The sequence below is a fragment of the Phyllostomus discolor genome, chromosome 2 (genome assembly GCF_004126475.2).
Source record: "Phyllostomus discolor isolate MPI-MPIP mPhyDis1 chromosome 2, mPhyDis1.pri.v3, whole genome shotgun sequence".
In the NCBI taxonomy this organism is placed as follows: Eukaryota; Metazoa; Chordata; class Mammalia; order Chiroptera; family Phyllostomidae; genus Phyllostomus; species Phyllostomus discolor.
Window position 1 is genome coordinate 117985442 of NC_040904.2, and position 16072 is coordinate 118001513.

At 41.9% G+C, this 16072-nt stretch overlaps 1 protein-coding gene across 1 annotated transcript in view; it reads right to left on the reverse strand.

Annotated features, from left to right (window-relative positions):
* Positions 1-11569, reverse strand: part of XPO4 (exportin 4) — a 114440-nt gene extending 102871 nt beyond the window's left edge. Inside the window, exon 1 of the mRNA XM_028531894.2 lies at positions 10872-11569. Coding sequence (XP_028387695.1) covers positions 10872-10940 — 69 coding nt within the window. The 5' untranslated portion in view covers positions 10941-11569. The remainder of the gene's footprint in view (positions 1-10871) is intronic.
* Positions 11570-16072: the final 4503 nt, after the last annotated feature.

Genomic DNA, 16072 nt, shown 5'->3' on the forward strand with positions numbered 1-16072 from the left:
CAAATGACCTTGAGTTTGCATTGTGATAGCTGCCCAAGGTACAGAAAACTGGAGATAGAGCAGGACCCTCCTAAGGCGGGACTCTAACAGGACATCCCTCCACACAAAGCTGGGATCTTCAGTAGAAGAGTGAATGAACTATTTTTAAAAAGTGGTGAAATTATTACTCGAATATTATTTAATTACCCAATATTCAGTGACAAGAACCTTAACCAACTTGTTTTGCTAAAAGGGTATGTGACACATATTGTATACTCTTTTATGATGTCTAAAAAATTTTCCTTATACAGTTCATAAGTGGACAAGTGGTAAAGGTAGGTGTACAAATAAAGGTGATAAAAAAATTCCATTGTCTTGATGCCATATTTGGCATTCATAAATCTAAAATGAGAATTACTTGTAATTATAAAGCAAAGAATATGGCCAATTTCTCTTCATCACTATGGTACCATCAATGTTTTCTTTTCAAAAGTACTGTTTTTGATGACTCTAAACCAAGGGGGGAAAATCAGAATAAGAAAGAATCAGCCCTGGCTGGTGTGACTCAATGGATTGAGCACTGTCCTGTGAACCAAAAGGTCACCAGTTGGATTCCCAGTCAGGGCACATGCCCAGGTTGTGCGCCAGGTCACCAGTAGGAGGCATGTGAGAGGCAACCACACACTGATGTTTCTCTCCCTCTCTTTCTCCTTCCCTTCCACTCTCTAAAACTAAATAAATAAAATATTTTTTAAAAAAAGAAAGAGTTAATCATTATTCATTCTGACAGTCGAAGTACAACCAGTAGAAGTAATGATGGGACCTATGAGGATTATATGAAATCTGGGATCAGTTTACAAACCATAAGAAGAATGCAAGAGACATGCAACCACACTGTAGACATGTGCTGCCCACTATGGTAGCCAGTCCCCATGTGTGGCATTTAAATTAAGTTAAATTAAAAATTTAGGAGACTGCCGGCCAAGATGGAGGCGTAGGCAGACACATTCTGCCTCCTCATACAACCAAAAGAAAGACGACAACAAATTTAAAAACAAAAAACAACCAGAACTGACAGAAAATCTAACTGAATGGAAGTCCGACAACCAAAGAGTTAAAGAAGAAACATTCATCCAGACCGGTAGGAGGGGCAGAGACAGGTAGCCAGGCAGAGAGGACTCACAGCAAGGAGGCAGGCTGGAGGACCAGGGCAGGCAAGGGAGTGGCTGGTGGACCCAGCAAGGTGGCTGCTGGAGGATCTGGCAAGGCATTGGATCAAGAACTGGGTGGTCCCACATTCGAGCGCAGATAAGCCTGAAGGAACAAGTGAGCAGCAAGACAGACCATGCAACCTGGGGTTCCAGTGCAGGGAAATAAAGACTCAAACCTCTGATTGAAAACACTTCTGGGTGTTGAGGTAGCAGTGAGAAAAATTCCCAGCCTCACAGGAGAGTTCGTTGGAGAGACCCACAGGGTCCTAGAATGTACACAAACCCACCTACCTGGGAATCAACACCAGAAGGGCCCACTTTGCTCGTGAGTAGGGGGAAGTGACTGAAAGCTGGCAGAGAGCAGAGCAAGTAGGATTGTTCCCTCAGGACCCCTCCCCCCCACACAGTGTCACAAGACAACAACATAGGTTGCTCTGCCCTGGTGAACACATAAGGCTCCTCCCCTTACTATGTAATAGGCATGCCAAAGGGGGAAAAAAAAAAGGCCAAAATGAAAGAACAGATCAAAGCTCCAGAAAAAATACAACTAAGCGACGAAGAGATAGCCAACCTATCAGATGGACAGTTCAAAACACTGGTAATCAGGATGCTCACAGAACTGGTTAAATATGGTTACAAATTAGATGAAAAAGTGAAGGCTATGCTAAGTGAAATAAAGGAAAATATATAGGAAACCAACAGTAAAGGGAAGGAAACTGGGACTCAAATCAACAATTTGGAGAAGGAAGAAATAAACATTCAGCCAGAACAGAATGAAGAAACCAGAATCCAAAAAAATGAGGAGAGGCTTAGGAACCTCCAGGACATCTTTAAACATTCCAACATCCAAATAATAGGGGCACCAGAAGAAGAGGAAGAGCAAGAAATTGAAAACTTATTTGAACAAATAATGAAGGAGAACTTCCCTAATCTGGTGAAGGAAACAGAATTCTAGGAAGTCCAGGAAGCTCAGAGAGTCCCAAAGAAGTTGGACCCAAGGAAGCACACACCAAGGCACATCATAATTACATTACCCAAGAGGAAATTAAAGAGGAAAGACTCTTAAAAGCAGCAAGAGAAAAGATGAGAGTTACCTACAAAGGAGTTCCCGTAAGACTGCCAGCTGATTTCTCAAAAGAAACCTTACAGGCAAGAAAGGGCTGGAAAGGAATGTTCAAAGTCATGAAAGGCAAGGACCTATATCCAAGATCACTCTATGCAGCAAAGCTATCATTTAGAATGGAAGGGCAGATAAGTGCTTCCCAGATAAGGTCCAGTTAAGGGAGTTCATCATCACCAAGCCCTTATTATATGAAATGTTAAAGGGACTTATCTAAGAAAAAAAAGATCAAAAATATGAACAATAAAATGACAACAAACTCACAGTTATTAACAACCACACCTAAAACAAAAACAAAAACTAAGCAAACAACTAGAACAGGAATAGAACCACAGAAATGGAGATCACATGGAAGGTTATCAACAGCAGAGTGGGAGGGGGAGAGAGGGGGAAAAGGTTCAGAGAGTAAGTAGCATAAACAGTAGGTACACAATAGACAGGGGGAAGTTAAGAATAGTATAGGAAATGGAGAAGCCAAAGAACTTATATATATGACCCATGGACATGAACTAAAGGGGGAGAATACGGGTGGGAGGTGGTGTGCAGGGCAGAGGGGAATAAAGGGGGGAAAATGGGACAACTGTAATAGCATAATCAATAAAATATATTTTTTTAAAATTTAGCTCCTCCACTGCATTAGCCACATTTCAAGTGCTCAACAGCCACACATGGCTAATGGCTACCATACAGGAAAGTGTAGACATAGAACATTTCCATCAACGCAGGAAGTCCTATCAGCACTGCTCCACAAGAAATTTTAACTAATATTTACAAAGTACTTACAAGAAGGCCCCCTTGATTTATGTGCTTTGACGCAATATTATTTGATACATTAAAGTGCAAAATAACTGTTAACACTTACAGAGCACCCACTATGTGCCAGGCACTACACTAAACACTTTCCTTCCAATGTAAATGAAATCATTTAATATTTATATAAGCTCCCTGAGGTAGATACCATTATTATCCTCTTTTAGAGATGAAGAAACACATAGACGTTAAATGACTCGCAAATGTTACACAGCCTAGTTCCAGGAGGAGCCGAGAAGAATCCAGATAGTCTGGCTCCAGACCCCCAATGTTACACTGCCTCTCAATTCCTAAATTTTAATAATTCCCATGAGTGCTTACTAATATAGCAACAGGGCAATTTTTCTACTCTCAACTGATTAGGTCAATATCATACAACTACCACTTTCTAATTTGCTCTCTAATTCCTGCCATAAAACCACAAAATAAAGACAGGTCAGTTTTCTAAAATTATTAATTTTATTCAAAAATTAGGGTACCATAATTATACATTAAAACATTGATGTATTATGGATTAGAATAAAAAATTTTAAGATAAAAGTTGAGAAATTCTGAGCTTACGCAAGCTGTTCTGGTGTACTCCCCAGTTTACTACCCCAGACATATATTCATTCTCCTTTACCATAATAGTCACTTTGGCATTAAAAAATGTTTTGAGAATATTAATATATCCCCTCCTTTCTAGCTTTGTTCAGATCTCATCATCTTCAGAATCTCATCATCTTTAAAAACTTCAGCAAACTCCTAACTGGTCTTCTTAACTCACATCTTGTTTCCCTCTGATGAGATTTCGCACAGTTCCACAAGGCACACTACTGGATGGATTCAAGGTAATCATTGTGGCAAGTGAGGCCCCAGGATAACCCACCCCTGCCTATTTCCTGAGGCTCACCTCACACTACTCCCTTCTTCATTTATTCATTAATTTCTTCATTCCGCAAATATTACTGAGGAACTACCATCTGCAAACAAGGTCCCTAAACTAATACATATTAGGGTCTAGCAAGGGATGCCACATCATTAATTAACAGCACCAAGTAAATGTAAGATTTTGAATGCGGTAGGTGTCAATGAACCACACAGTTATCTAAGTACAGGACAGGTAAATTTCAGCTTTCAAGGAAGGGAGGGAAGGCAGAGACCTGGAGAATTGTGTGACATAAAGAAGAGCATTCTAGGCCAAGGAAACAGTACATGAAAGAAGGGCAAGACAAAGGACTGAAAGAGAGCTGTGTAGCTATTGCAGAGAAAAGGGGGTGGGCCAAGGATTCTAAGAAACTGGATAGATAAAAAACTTACCCAAAGCCTCACAAACAGCAGTCAGTAACAAAACTCAATTCAAACCTGGGTAATCTGCATCTGACCCCACCACAACACTGTGTGCTGCCCCTACTGCACTCTGTTCATATATGTTAGTCCACAAACCACTATCAGACACCCACTATGTGCCAGGCAATGCGTTAGATGGTTTAGACACAACACTGTTTCAATTATAAGCAAAACCAAACTGAATCCCTGTCTGTATGGAGCTTACTCCTCTATGAGGAGTCAATGACAGAATCACACATACAGCATAAAATTACAGGTGTAATAATACATGTTACTAAAGCAAATGGCACTAAAAAATAATTTAAGCTAGTTCAGCATGGGCAGGCTTTTTGACAAATTAAACACTGCACTGAGATCTGAGGAATTAAATGTTAACTACGCAAAACACAGCAGGGTGTTCCAAGTTAAAGGGGTACATGCATGTATGGTTCTTGAAAGGGGAGATCAACTGTGATGGACTGGAATGTCACCTGTGCAGCTGCATAGGCCCCATCTCTTAAAAGGGCCATCCTGAAATTCTAAATTACTTTTTACCATTAAACTTGTGGCTTGTTACATGAAGCCCAAATGGACTGTGTGGGAGCTGTAAAGACAGGTTGTGACCAAGCACCAGCCTGCACAGGCCTCCAGGCAATCTGGGGCACACAGGTCCCCAGGGTACCTGGGGTGGGGACTGGGCCCACAGTGGGAACCACTGCCCTGTCCATCCTCAGAGTCTGTCCCTGAGTATTAACTCTCCAGCCTAAGCACTGCAACAGGAACTCAGGTGGTAAACTTTGATAGTAAATTACAAAACAGTAAGTACACATGGACACTGCTATAGAGCATAGGGACTTACTAGAATTCTCCAAAAAGTTAGAATCTCTGGTTCTCAAAATTGCTGCAGCACAGGTGGCAAACATAAGGCCTGAAGGGTCAAATCTGGCCCTCTACCTTGTTTTATCTAGCCAACCACCTTGTTTCTACCTGGCAGTAGCGCCAAACTCTCACTTAACTGTTAAGGAATAGTTACACTTACACAGTCCTAAAATTACCTTCAGCTCTTTGAAGGCAACCTCGAGGCTGATGTGGCCCCCAGTGAAAATGACTCTGACACCCCTGTGCTACAGCAAAGCAAAAATTCACAGGCTTAAAAATAGAAATTAAATTTAAAGAGCACTGCAAAACTAAAAATGGAACTGCCTTTTGACCTGGCAATTCCACTGCTAGGATTATATCCTAAGAACCCTGAAACACCAACCCAAGAGAACCTATGCACCCCAATGTTCATAGCAGCACAATTTACAATAGCCAAGTGCTGGAAGCAACCCAAGTGCCCGTCAGTAAATGAATGGATCAAAAAACTATGGTACATTTACACAGTGGAATTCTACACAGCAGAAAGAAAGAAGGAGCTCCCACCCTGTGCAACAGCATGGATGGAACTGGAGAGCATTATGCTGAGTGAAATAAGTCAGGTGGTAAAAGACAAATACCATATGATCTCACCTTTAACAGGAACCTAATCAACAAAACGAACAAGCAAGCAAAATATAACCAAAGACAATGAAATAGAGAACAGGGTGACAGTGATCAGAGGGGAGGGGATAATGGGGGAAAGGATGAAGGGTTTACAGGAAAAATTATTAAAAAAAAAAGAAAAAATAAATAAAGATCATTGTATTCCATAGAAAAGAATGTTATTTTAATATATAGCTCTGAACAAACCATTTACTATTAATAAGAAAGACAACCTTACTTTTTTTTTTTATAATTGAAGATGCAATGCCAGGATGTAAACAGGCATTTCTAATGATTTACAAGCCATTAAGCTACTTCTGGTTTCTTGTGTTACCTACACAAGTAAGAACTGTCAGAGGAAACATTAAGATCTTCTACAAATTTACATCTAATATTAAACTCAGACTTATAAAATCTCATTATATGGTTAAAACTTTTTAGAAAACAAATGTTCAAGAATCAACAGATCTAAATGTACTAAAATTTTTATCTGCAAACAATCAGAAATTTTTCCCAATGTTGTCTCATTGAGATTTCCCAATGTTGTCCTATAAAATATGCCAGCTCTAGGAATAGTTGCAGCAGCACAAAGACTCTACTCAAAATAAAGTTATAAAAAATTATTCACAATCTTGCATTTGCCAAGAGCAACTGATATCACTTTCAATTATACTGACTGAAAATGAACTTGCTAAAAGTAAAATTTTCACAACCTAATATATTTGTAGAAAAGCAAGTCAAAAACACTTTATAACCAATCAAGATATCACAGCCCAGGCCAGTGTGACTCAGTTGATTGGAGTATCATCCTATAAACTGAAAGGTTGCAAGTTCAACTCCCAGTCTGGACACACACCTGGGTTGTGGGTTCTGTCCCTGGTTATGGTGTATATGAGGCAATTGATCAATGTTTCTCTCTCACATCAATGTATCTGTCTCTACTCCCCATCCTCCCCCCCTCTAAAATCAATAAGCATGTCCTCGGGTGAGGGGGAAAAAAAGATATTGCAGAGGTGTTATTCATTGTAATATATAAAGTTATAACAAAACATTACTTTTACCAATTTATAGATTTGTTATTACTCAGAAAGCACTATTACTCCTATTATGTTCTAATGGGTTTTTCTTTTTTAAAGAGAAAGCTTTATACTTTAAAACTTTTAATGGCAACTTTTCCTTTTTTAAAAATTTATTTTTAGAGAGAGGGGAAGGGAGAAAGAGAGGGAAAGAAACATCAATGTGTGGTTGCCTCTCGCACGACCCTGTACTGGAGACCTGGCCTGCAACCCAGGCATGTGCCCTGGCTGGGAATCAAACCAGCAACCTTGCAAGTACATACTGGCACTCAATCCACTGAACCACACCAGCCAGGTCTTTCCTGCTGTTTGAACCAAGGACTCCACAAATTCTGTGGCCAACCCTGGCTAGAAAACAAATACAGTGAGAGGAATACCTTCTTCAGGCTGGACTCAGGGAAGGTCAAAAACTCTGCTGAGCTGAGTCTACTGAGACAGCCATTAAAATGAGGGGATGGAATAAAGCATGGTCCAGTAAATCTGAACCTTTGTAATTAAAACAGGAGTTTACAGTTCTAACAATTACCCCAAGATTGACTGTGCACACTCTAAACTTTGAAAGTCCCTATTCTAGAATATTCTTTTTTTGTCATTTTATAGTGGATCTGATTTTTCTCACAATTACAATAGATCTTGGCCTAAGAGTAAATATATCCCTTCTCCAGAATTAAGTTTATCATTTTCCTAATAGCTCCTTCTCAAAAGCTTTTTTTTTTACCCTTTATTTGCTAGCAAGGTTAAGCTTATAGCAGTGATGAAACTGCAAAAAAATGGGATAACTGACATAAATGCAAAACTACATGCCCAGTATTTACTCAGCCCAGGCAAAAGAGCTTTTAGTTTTCTTTAAGATTTTATTTATTTATTTTTAGAGAGAGGGGAAGGGAGGTAGAAAGAGAGGGAGAGAAACATCAATGCAAGAGGAACATTAATTGGTTACTTCTCACATGCACCCCATCAAATCCACAACCCAGGCATGTGGGCATCAAAGCAGGACCCTTAGCTCTGTGGGACAACGCCCAACCAACTGAGCCTCACAAGTCAGGGCACTTTTAGTTTTGAGATAAAAACTACAGAACATTCAAAAAAGTCAACATATGTTTTATAAACACATGCAATATTCAATTTTATCAAAATATTATTTGCAATTCAATGATTTTTTTATATTGTAAAAAATTCAATCTATATTGAAACTTAGAAATTGAGGACACTTGACACATGTAACCCTATTCCCTACGTAGCTATTCTTACAAGTGTAGTATATATCTTCCAATTCTGCTTCTATGCATATAAAAATATGTAGATTTTTATTTAGAAAATAAAAGTATTCTGTTCTGCACTTTTTTCCTCACTTATTTTGAGCATCCTTCCATGTCTATTCAGATCTTTCCATTAAAAAAAAACACAAAATTACCACATATTAGATCCACATTCCTTGAGAATTCCACAAACTTCCACTGTATAGAATACCACAGCTTATTCAAACAATTTCTCCCAACTAAACATTCACTTTGTTTCAGTTCTGTGCTACTGCAAGGTACAATATATACACGGGGTCAGAAGACATACAGATTTTTTTTTATCCTCACCCAAGGACATTTTTTTCATTGCTTTAGAGAAAGAGGAAGAAACAGCCATGTGCGAGCAACATTAATTGGTTTCCTCCTGGCTGCAACGGGATGGGATCATATGTACCCAGGGTGGGGTCGACCCTGCAACCTAGGTATGTGCCCTGATCAGGAATCAAACCCATAACCTTTCAGTTACGGGATGATGCTCCAACCAACAGAGCCACACAGGCCAGGGCAACATATAAATTTTTTTTTAAAGTGTTAATTTGGGCCACAGACCCCTTTGTCAAATTTTTTTTAATTTTTATTTATTTATTTATTTTTAGAGAGGGAAGAGAGGGGGAGAGAGAGAGAGAGAGAGAGAGAGAGAGGGAGAGGGAGGGAGGGAGGGAGAGAGGGAGAGAAAGAGAGAGAAACATCAATGTGCGGTTGCTGGGGGTTCTGGCCTGCAACCCAGGAATGTACCCTGGCTGGGAATCGAACCTGGGACACTTTGGTTCCCAGCCCGCGCTCAATCCACTGAGCTACGCCAGCCAGGGCTTAAATTTTTAAGGCTTTGGTAATTCCTACCAAAAACTTGTAACTTTTGTATAACTTTGACTAGCATTCTCTGCTTCCCCACATTTATAGTTTGAAATAATCATTTTAATTATAGTTCTGGTTCTGAACTATCCTTTTCCAGCTTTCTATTCTCTTCCCATGACAGTGCTAAAATATTTCAATTATTGCAGCTTTCGAATACATACATTTCAACAACTGGTACATCAAGTCAGTCCCTCAAATCTTTTATTTATCTCTGGGAAGATTAAAAGTATGCAAACATCTATCTATTCAACATATATGAGAGGTGGTGAGGTAGAATGGAAAGCAATCCAGCTTTAAACCCAGAAAGTCTGAGTCGTAGACCTAATTTCAGTAATTATGTAATCCAGGCCATGTAAACTCTCAACCTTATAAATCTGTTGCAAAGAGTACTAAGTGTGTAAAGCATCAAACAAAATAGCTGGCATGTAATATTCAGTCAATAAACAGCACTTATGACTATCACCCTGACAGGTGATAAAACTAGCTTTGCCAGGGAAGAGCGAAAGCACGGGCAAGAACAAATACTGATACTCGGGACAGTGATGAAGGACACTCATTTTCTCTTATCAATGAGAGAAATAAAGTTATGGTTTGGGAGTCACATACTCCTTCTGGAGTCTAATGAAAATGGGGCTCCTAGAGAAACTTTCTCAGTATGTAATGAAATTCCTTATGTCAGGAATCTTAAGAACCTTGTATTAAGAGGGAGACTAGGTAGTTTTTTCTGGACTTAACTGCAAGAATCTGAACATGTTATCTACTAAGTTTTGTGACAAAATGATTCACTTAACTTTGCTCAGAATGAAGCAATTAAATCCTGCTTTTTATTAGACTTCTCAATTTCATGAACTATCTTGGTTGTACGTGAAAACAAATCTTGGTAAATGAAACCACAAGCTGTGCTAGAATTAGTTCAAATATTTTTAAATGTGATGTTCAAACACATAACCTAAACACCGAACCAAAAGGAAAAAAAGTCCAAAAGGATAACAAACCTGGCTGCAGTCAATTCTTTAAAAGGCTGAATCAATTAAAGGAATTAAATGAGCTTCAAAATTCCACGAAAAAAAAGCATGACTTCCTTGTCTACAAACAAGGAAGTCATCATCTAAAAAACAAAACTGACCCAGCAAATACACACAGTTTAACGAGTAAATGAATATAGTTTATCCTGACTTCTCCCAGCGAGGAATCCTTTAAACCCTTTATTCTTCCCAAACTCCCTGGGTAAATAACCCACTCATGTTTAATGTGTCGTGTCAGAATGAAGTGGACGCGGGAACCACTGGGAGTACCAGACAAAGTTCGGCACCAAGAGCTTTGGTCCGAAAGAGTCCCCTCCCTCCCGCTGCCACCATTCCACGTGCTGGGGATGCGGTGGCCCCGAGGCGGCTGCAGGCCCAGAGACGCACTTGGGAACCCGAGGCACCAAAGCTGCTAACAGCGCCAGGCCGGACCTCCCTCCCTCCAGTCCCGCTCCCCAGGAAGTGCGCAGTGCGGTGGACCCCACGACCTGAGAAACTCTCATCCGGCAACCATACATCCCCGGGATAGACAGCCCCAGGACAAGGGTCGGACAGCAGGACAGCGGCATAAGACTCCTGTACCACGCCACGCCACCCTCACGGGCCCCCAGGCAGCCCGGCGGGACCAGGCAGGCGTGGAGGCTGGAGCTGGACGGCGCGCTCACCATCAGAACTTTGGCCGCGTTCTCCAGCTGAGCGATCACTTCTGGGGGGCCCAGCGTCGCCGCCATCATGGTCTCTCTTCAATGACGCGCCATCCAGTGCATTGTGGGAGCGGCGCAGCTGCTCACCAATCGGCACACGCCCCGCCCCTCCTCACCCCAGGTGGCTGGGGTGGGCGGAATGGGGACTAGGGGTGGGTCGGGCTGCCTAGCCCACTTCAGGTTGGGGGCTGGAGGCGTGGACAGTGTCACAAATGGGATTGAGGAGCACCAGCGGTTAGCTAGGCAGGGATGGCGGAGCAAGCCTCCTGTTTGTCTGAGTTCGGGTGCCAGGCTGCACAAACCCGCAATTCTCTCTCAGTGACTCCCAGCTTCCAGCACCGGCACCGGCACTGCGCGGACACCCGCCATCTCTTTCGTGTGCTGGTCCATGCTGAGTTCTGCGCCGCAGAGCCTCCTGAGATCTGGATCCCGGGGCGCTCCCCCAGAAGGTGCCTCCTGCAACCAGGCTTCTTTGCCTCGGCCTGCAGCTCTGCACTCCCGGAGACCGTGCGTAAGGCGTAGTCCCGGGGCGTTTGCACCACAGGCCACTGATACGCTTATGGGAAAACCCGTCCTTCTCAGTCCGTACCCGAGAAGCGGAAGCAGGCCGGGGTTGACCGCCTGCTCCTCTCACCAAGTGAGAGCTCGCAGCCTCCAGGCTTCCAGCTCTGTCGGGTTCACGGGATTCATCACGTTAATTCTGGGCCCGTGTGGAGAGGCCGCTGGAGTTGCTACAAAGGCACCTTGCAGTCTGCTTTACAACATTCAGGCACGTGGTTCTCAGAACTGCGGATCAGCTTCTCTGGCTGCTACAAATGGGTTTGGATGAGGGTGTATTTCGTTTGGAATCCACATCCCTGTTCCTATAATGTCAATTTTTGCTGCTGCTCTTCTTCCTGGGACCACACAGTGAGAAAAGCATGAAGATAGGGAATATATAAAATGAGGTCACTTTAACCAAGCTGCTAAAAAATTATTCACATTAGGAAGGTTGAAGCATGAGGAAAGACTCCATTCTTGTTCTAACTAGCCTGGAAACTCAAACTTTTTCAACTTGTCAGTCTCGGAGGCTCGGCCCTCTGACTACCTGCCTGAAGGACTCACAAATCCAGACGACAGGACCAGACCGGACCTGATGTCCATCATCCAGGACACCTGACATTTGACTGATAACTGTCCTGGACCAATCCTAGGGCTAAAAATGCAGGACTGATAATTCTCAAGAATGCACTTTTTTTCTCTAAGAACTCAAATTTTCTTTTTTGGAACACTTCTGTAGTTTTACCTAGCTTTGTGCCAGGTTTGCAAGCCCTGAGACCCTTGAAAAAAATCCATATTTATTTATAACCAAAGCCTTCAGACTCCTTTTGAATTCTCTTGACAACAGAAAATCATATTCATTGCAGGGTTTTTAAGTTTCATCTGTTGGAATCTTTCTATAATCCTTCCTAGTTATTAATAAGTCACACTATTAAGAGGGGTTTTTATGTCACTGCAATAAAATTGCATTATTAGCTCAATTGAAAATCAGGTTGTTTCATTTGGCATCTCTACAACTTGAGGTTGAAAAGTGAATTAAAATAAAAAAAAGACTAATACCTATATCTTGGCGTATTTTACCCTTTTGCAGTGAAATGAAATTTACTTCGTTTCTCAAGCAATAAAAAATTTTAAGAATTGTGGGAAATGAGCTCTGGCTGGTGTGGCTCAATAGACTGAGTGCCAGCCTGTGAACCAAAAGGTCACCGGATTGATTCTCAGGGCACATGTCTGGGTTGTGGGTCAGGCCCCCAGTTGGGGGCATGTGAAAGGCAACCACACATTGATGTTTCTGTCCCTCTTTCTCCCTCCCTTCCCCTCTCTCTAAAACCAAATAGTTAAAAAATTGTTTGAAATGAAGTGGTTGAGATAATGACTTACAATAAATATTTGACTACAATGTCTCTAGCTGCCACAGAGCATAATTCTGGCAGGTCAGTGGTATATCTGCAGAAGTGTAGATAAATGAATCATTTGTGACATTGAAGGTTTGAGGCTTATAATGCTTCATATTGGGCCTCTGCTCCAAAGCATTTGTTTTGTGCAATTATGTAAGAACTGTGCATCTAGACACACTTTAAGAGGAAGAAGAAAAACTACTTTAGAAAATGTGAGGGTGAGTGTGCTTCTTACAAATTAACTGAGTATTTTGAATTTAGAGGCTTTATAAAGTAGGTTACAGACATCTCACATAACTGGGAGCCATGAATGTTAGGGTAAACATTGAAGTTGTAGAATTTCAATTTTGGAAGGCACTAGAATTTATCTACTAGTTTAATCTCCCTTCCACATGCCTGACTCTTCTCTAGGTAGGGGTAAGTTGTAGTATTGCAGCCATATGCCTTTCACTTCATAAAATAGAAGGGAAGAAAGTTGTGCGAATTCCATTAATTTCTCATGAGGCATGAGAGAAATGTTTATGGTCTAGGAAAGAATAGTTGTCTGGTTGAAATGTTCCTGAAATCAAGAACATTTCACAAATACATCCCCTCTGCTTTTAGGTACTCCTTTAACATCTATGGTGTTGACAAGAGAAAAATTCTGAGATGTGTTAGATTACAGCCCATGATTGGAGAGTAGGGAGAGGAGAGTAATTAATGAGTTAATAGCTGTGGGCCAAATAGCAGTAGATTGCTCACAGTCCTAAGGCTTTGAATCAACTTCAGTGACCATCAGAGGCCACCATATCTCTCATATGCCTGTACCCAATCTAAAGAAAAAAACATTTCTTACTAGAAGACTGCATTCCTATTATAGAACTGCCTGGGCTTCATCCACCCACTCCATGCCCTCCCCCCTCCCACCCTTATCTGTAGCCAATGTAAATTTTTTTAAAACAACTTACATCTTTCTTCCCCAAAACAATGTATCAAAGTGCCAGGATGGCACACATGTTCATCTTCCCCAACTTGCCCTTCTGCTGGTGGTTTAGATTGTACAATCCAGGATCTGGTTTTCTGGCTAGCATATGGCTCAATAAACCCTTTCTTTAAGAAAAGTTTTTGGACTTTTGGTCAAGATGGTGGTGTAAGCAGCTATGGATCACCTCTTCACACAACCACATCAAAATGACAACTAAAATATAGAACAACCATCACTCAGGACCAGCAGAAATCAAGTTGAATAGAAGTTTGGCAGCTATGGAATTAAAGAAACCACATCCATCCAGACTGGTAGAAGGGGTGTGGGTGCAGATGCAGAATGTGTGGTGAATAAAAATTTGGAAGGGATATCTCAGGAACAAGAAGTCCCAGACCCACACCAGTACCCCTAGCCCAGGATTTCAGAGTCAGGAAGATAAGTCCCCATAACTTCTGTCTGCAAAAACCAGGAGAGAGTGAGTCAGTGGAAGAAACTTCTGGAGCCCCAAGCAGTTTCTCTTGAAGAAACCAAACACAGACTCACCTACTCAGACTCCCTCAGGGCTCTGGCACTGGAGTGGTGGCTTGAGGGGCACCAGTGGCATACAGGGGAGGCTGAGGTGTCAAGCATCAAAGTGAGCAGAAGCCATTATCCTTTTCTAGGCCCTCCATCACTGTTTGACCAGCCTCAGAGAGCCCCAGAGATTCCACCCTACCCAACTGACTGGCCCACCTAAGCTACTTTTCATACGAATAGTCATGGCTCTTGCTTGACAATTTCCTAAATCCTCTCAAAGCAGCAACAGCCAGCCTCAGTGAACCTCAGGCCTAGAACTAGCAGCCTAGATTCACAGCTTGGCTTCGCCTGGAAATCTCCAAGCCTGGCACAAGTAGCAGCCATCTCAGATTGCTTTATAACTCAGGCAGGGTGGCTCTGGGAAAAACACAGGTGGGGGCTGACCTCGGCCTGCACCACCTGGGAAACCCCAGGGGCCAGCACACCCAGTGGACAGCTACAGACCATGTCAGAGCACCACAATTATGGCCCTGCACAGCTGATCTTCTATGGAGGGTGGGAGTTGGTGGCCGGTGGTCACAGCCAATCCTAACAGCTGACTGGCCTGGGAAAATCCCTCCAATTGTTCTGCCAACAGCAACCAAGGCTCAACTACAAGAGCAAGGTGTACTCAGCCCACACAAACGGTGCACCATGAGTACCCAGCTTTAGGGATGCTGTGCCACTGGACCCTACAGGACACCTACTACATTAGGCCACACTACCATGACACAGAGTCAAAGCAGCTCTACCTAATACATAAAAGCAAACACAGGGAGGCTGCCAAAACAATCAGACAAATAAACATGACTCAAATGAAGGAACAGATTAAAACTCCAGAAAAAGAGCTAAATGAAATGGAGATAAGCAATCTAACAGATGCAGAGTTCAAAACACTGGTTATAAGGATGCTTAGTGAGGACCTTAACAGCACAAAAAAAGATCCAGCCAAATACAAAGGATACACTGTTTTTAATAGAAATAAAGAGCAATTACAGGGAAAACAACAGTAGAGCGGGTGAAGCTAAGAATCAAATTAATGACTAGGAACATAAGGAAGCAAAAAACAATCAATCAGGATGACAAGAAGAAAAGAGACTCCAAAAAAAAACAAGGATAGTGTAAACAGCCTGTGGGACAACTTCAAGGGGTCCAACATTTACTTCAGAAGGGTGCCAGAAGGGGAAATGAAAGAGCAAGAAATTGGAAATCTGTTTGAAAAAAAATAATGAAAGAAAACTTGCCTAATTTGTTGAAGGAAATGGACATGCAAGTCCAGGAAGCACAGAGAGTCCCAAACAAGACAGATGCGAAGAGGTTCACCCCAAGATACATGATAATTAAAATGCCAAAGTTCAAAGATAAAGAGATGGGAGAGTGGCTGTGAGAGAATGGGTGAGAGGTGATGGGATTAAGAAGTACAAACAGGTAGTTACAGAATAACCATGGGAACATAAAGTACAGAATAGAAAAAAAGAGCAGCCAAAGAACTTACATGCATGACCCGTGGGCATGAACAAGGGTGAGGGGATTGCTTGAGGAGTGGAGGGTACTGGGTGGAGGGGGGAAACAAGAAAAAATCAGGACAACTATAATAACATAATCAATAAAATATAGTTTAAACAAAAGAAAAAAGTTTTCTACATGGACCTGGCCAGGTTGCTCAGTTGGTTGGAGCATTGTCCTGCACACCGAAGAGTTGGGGG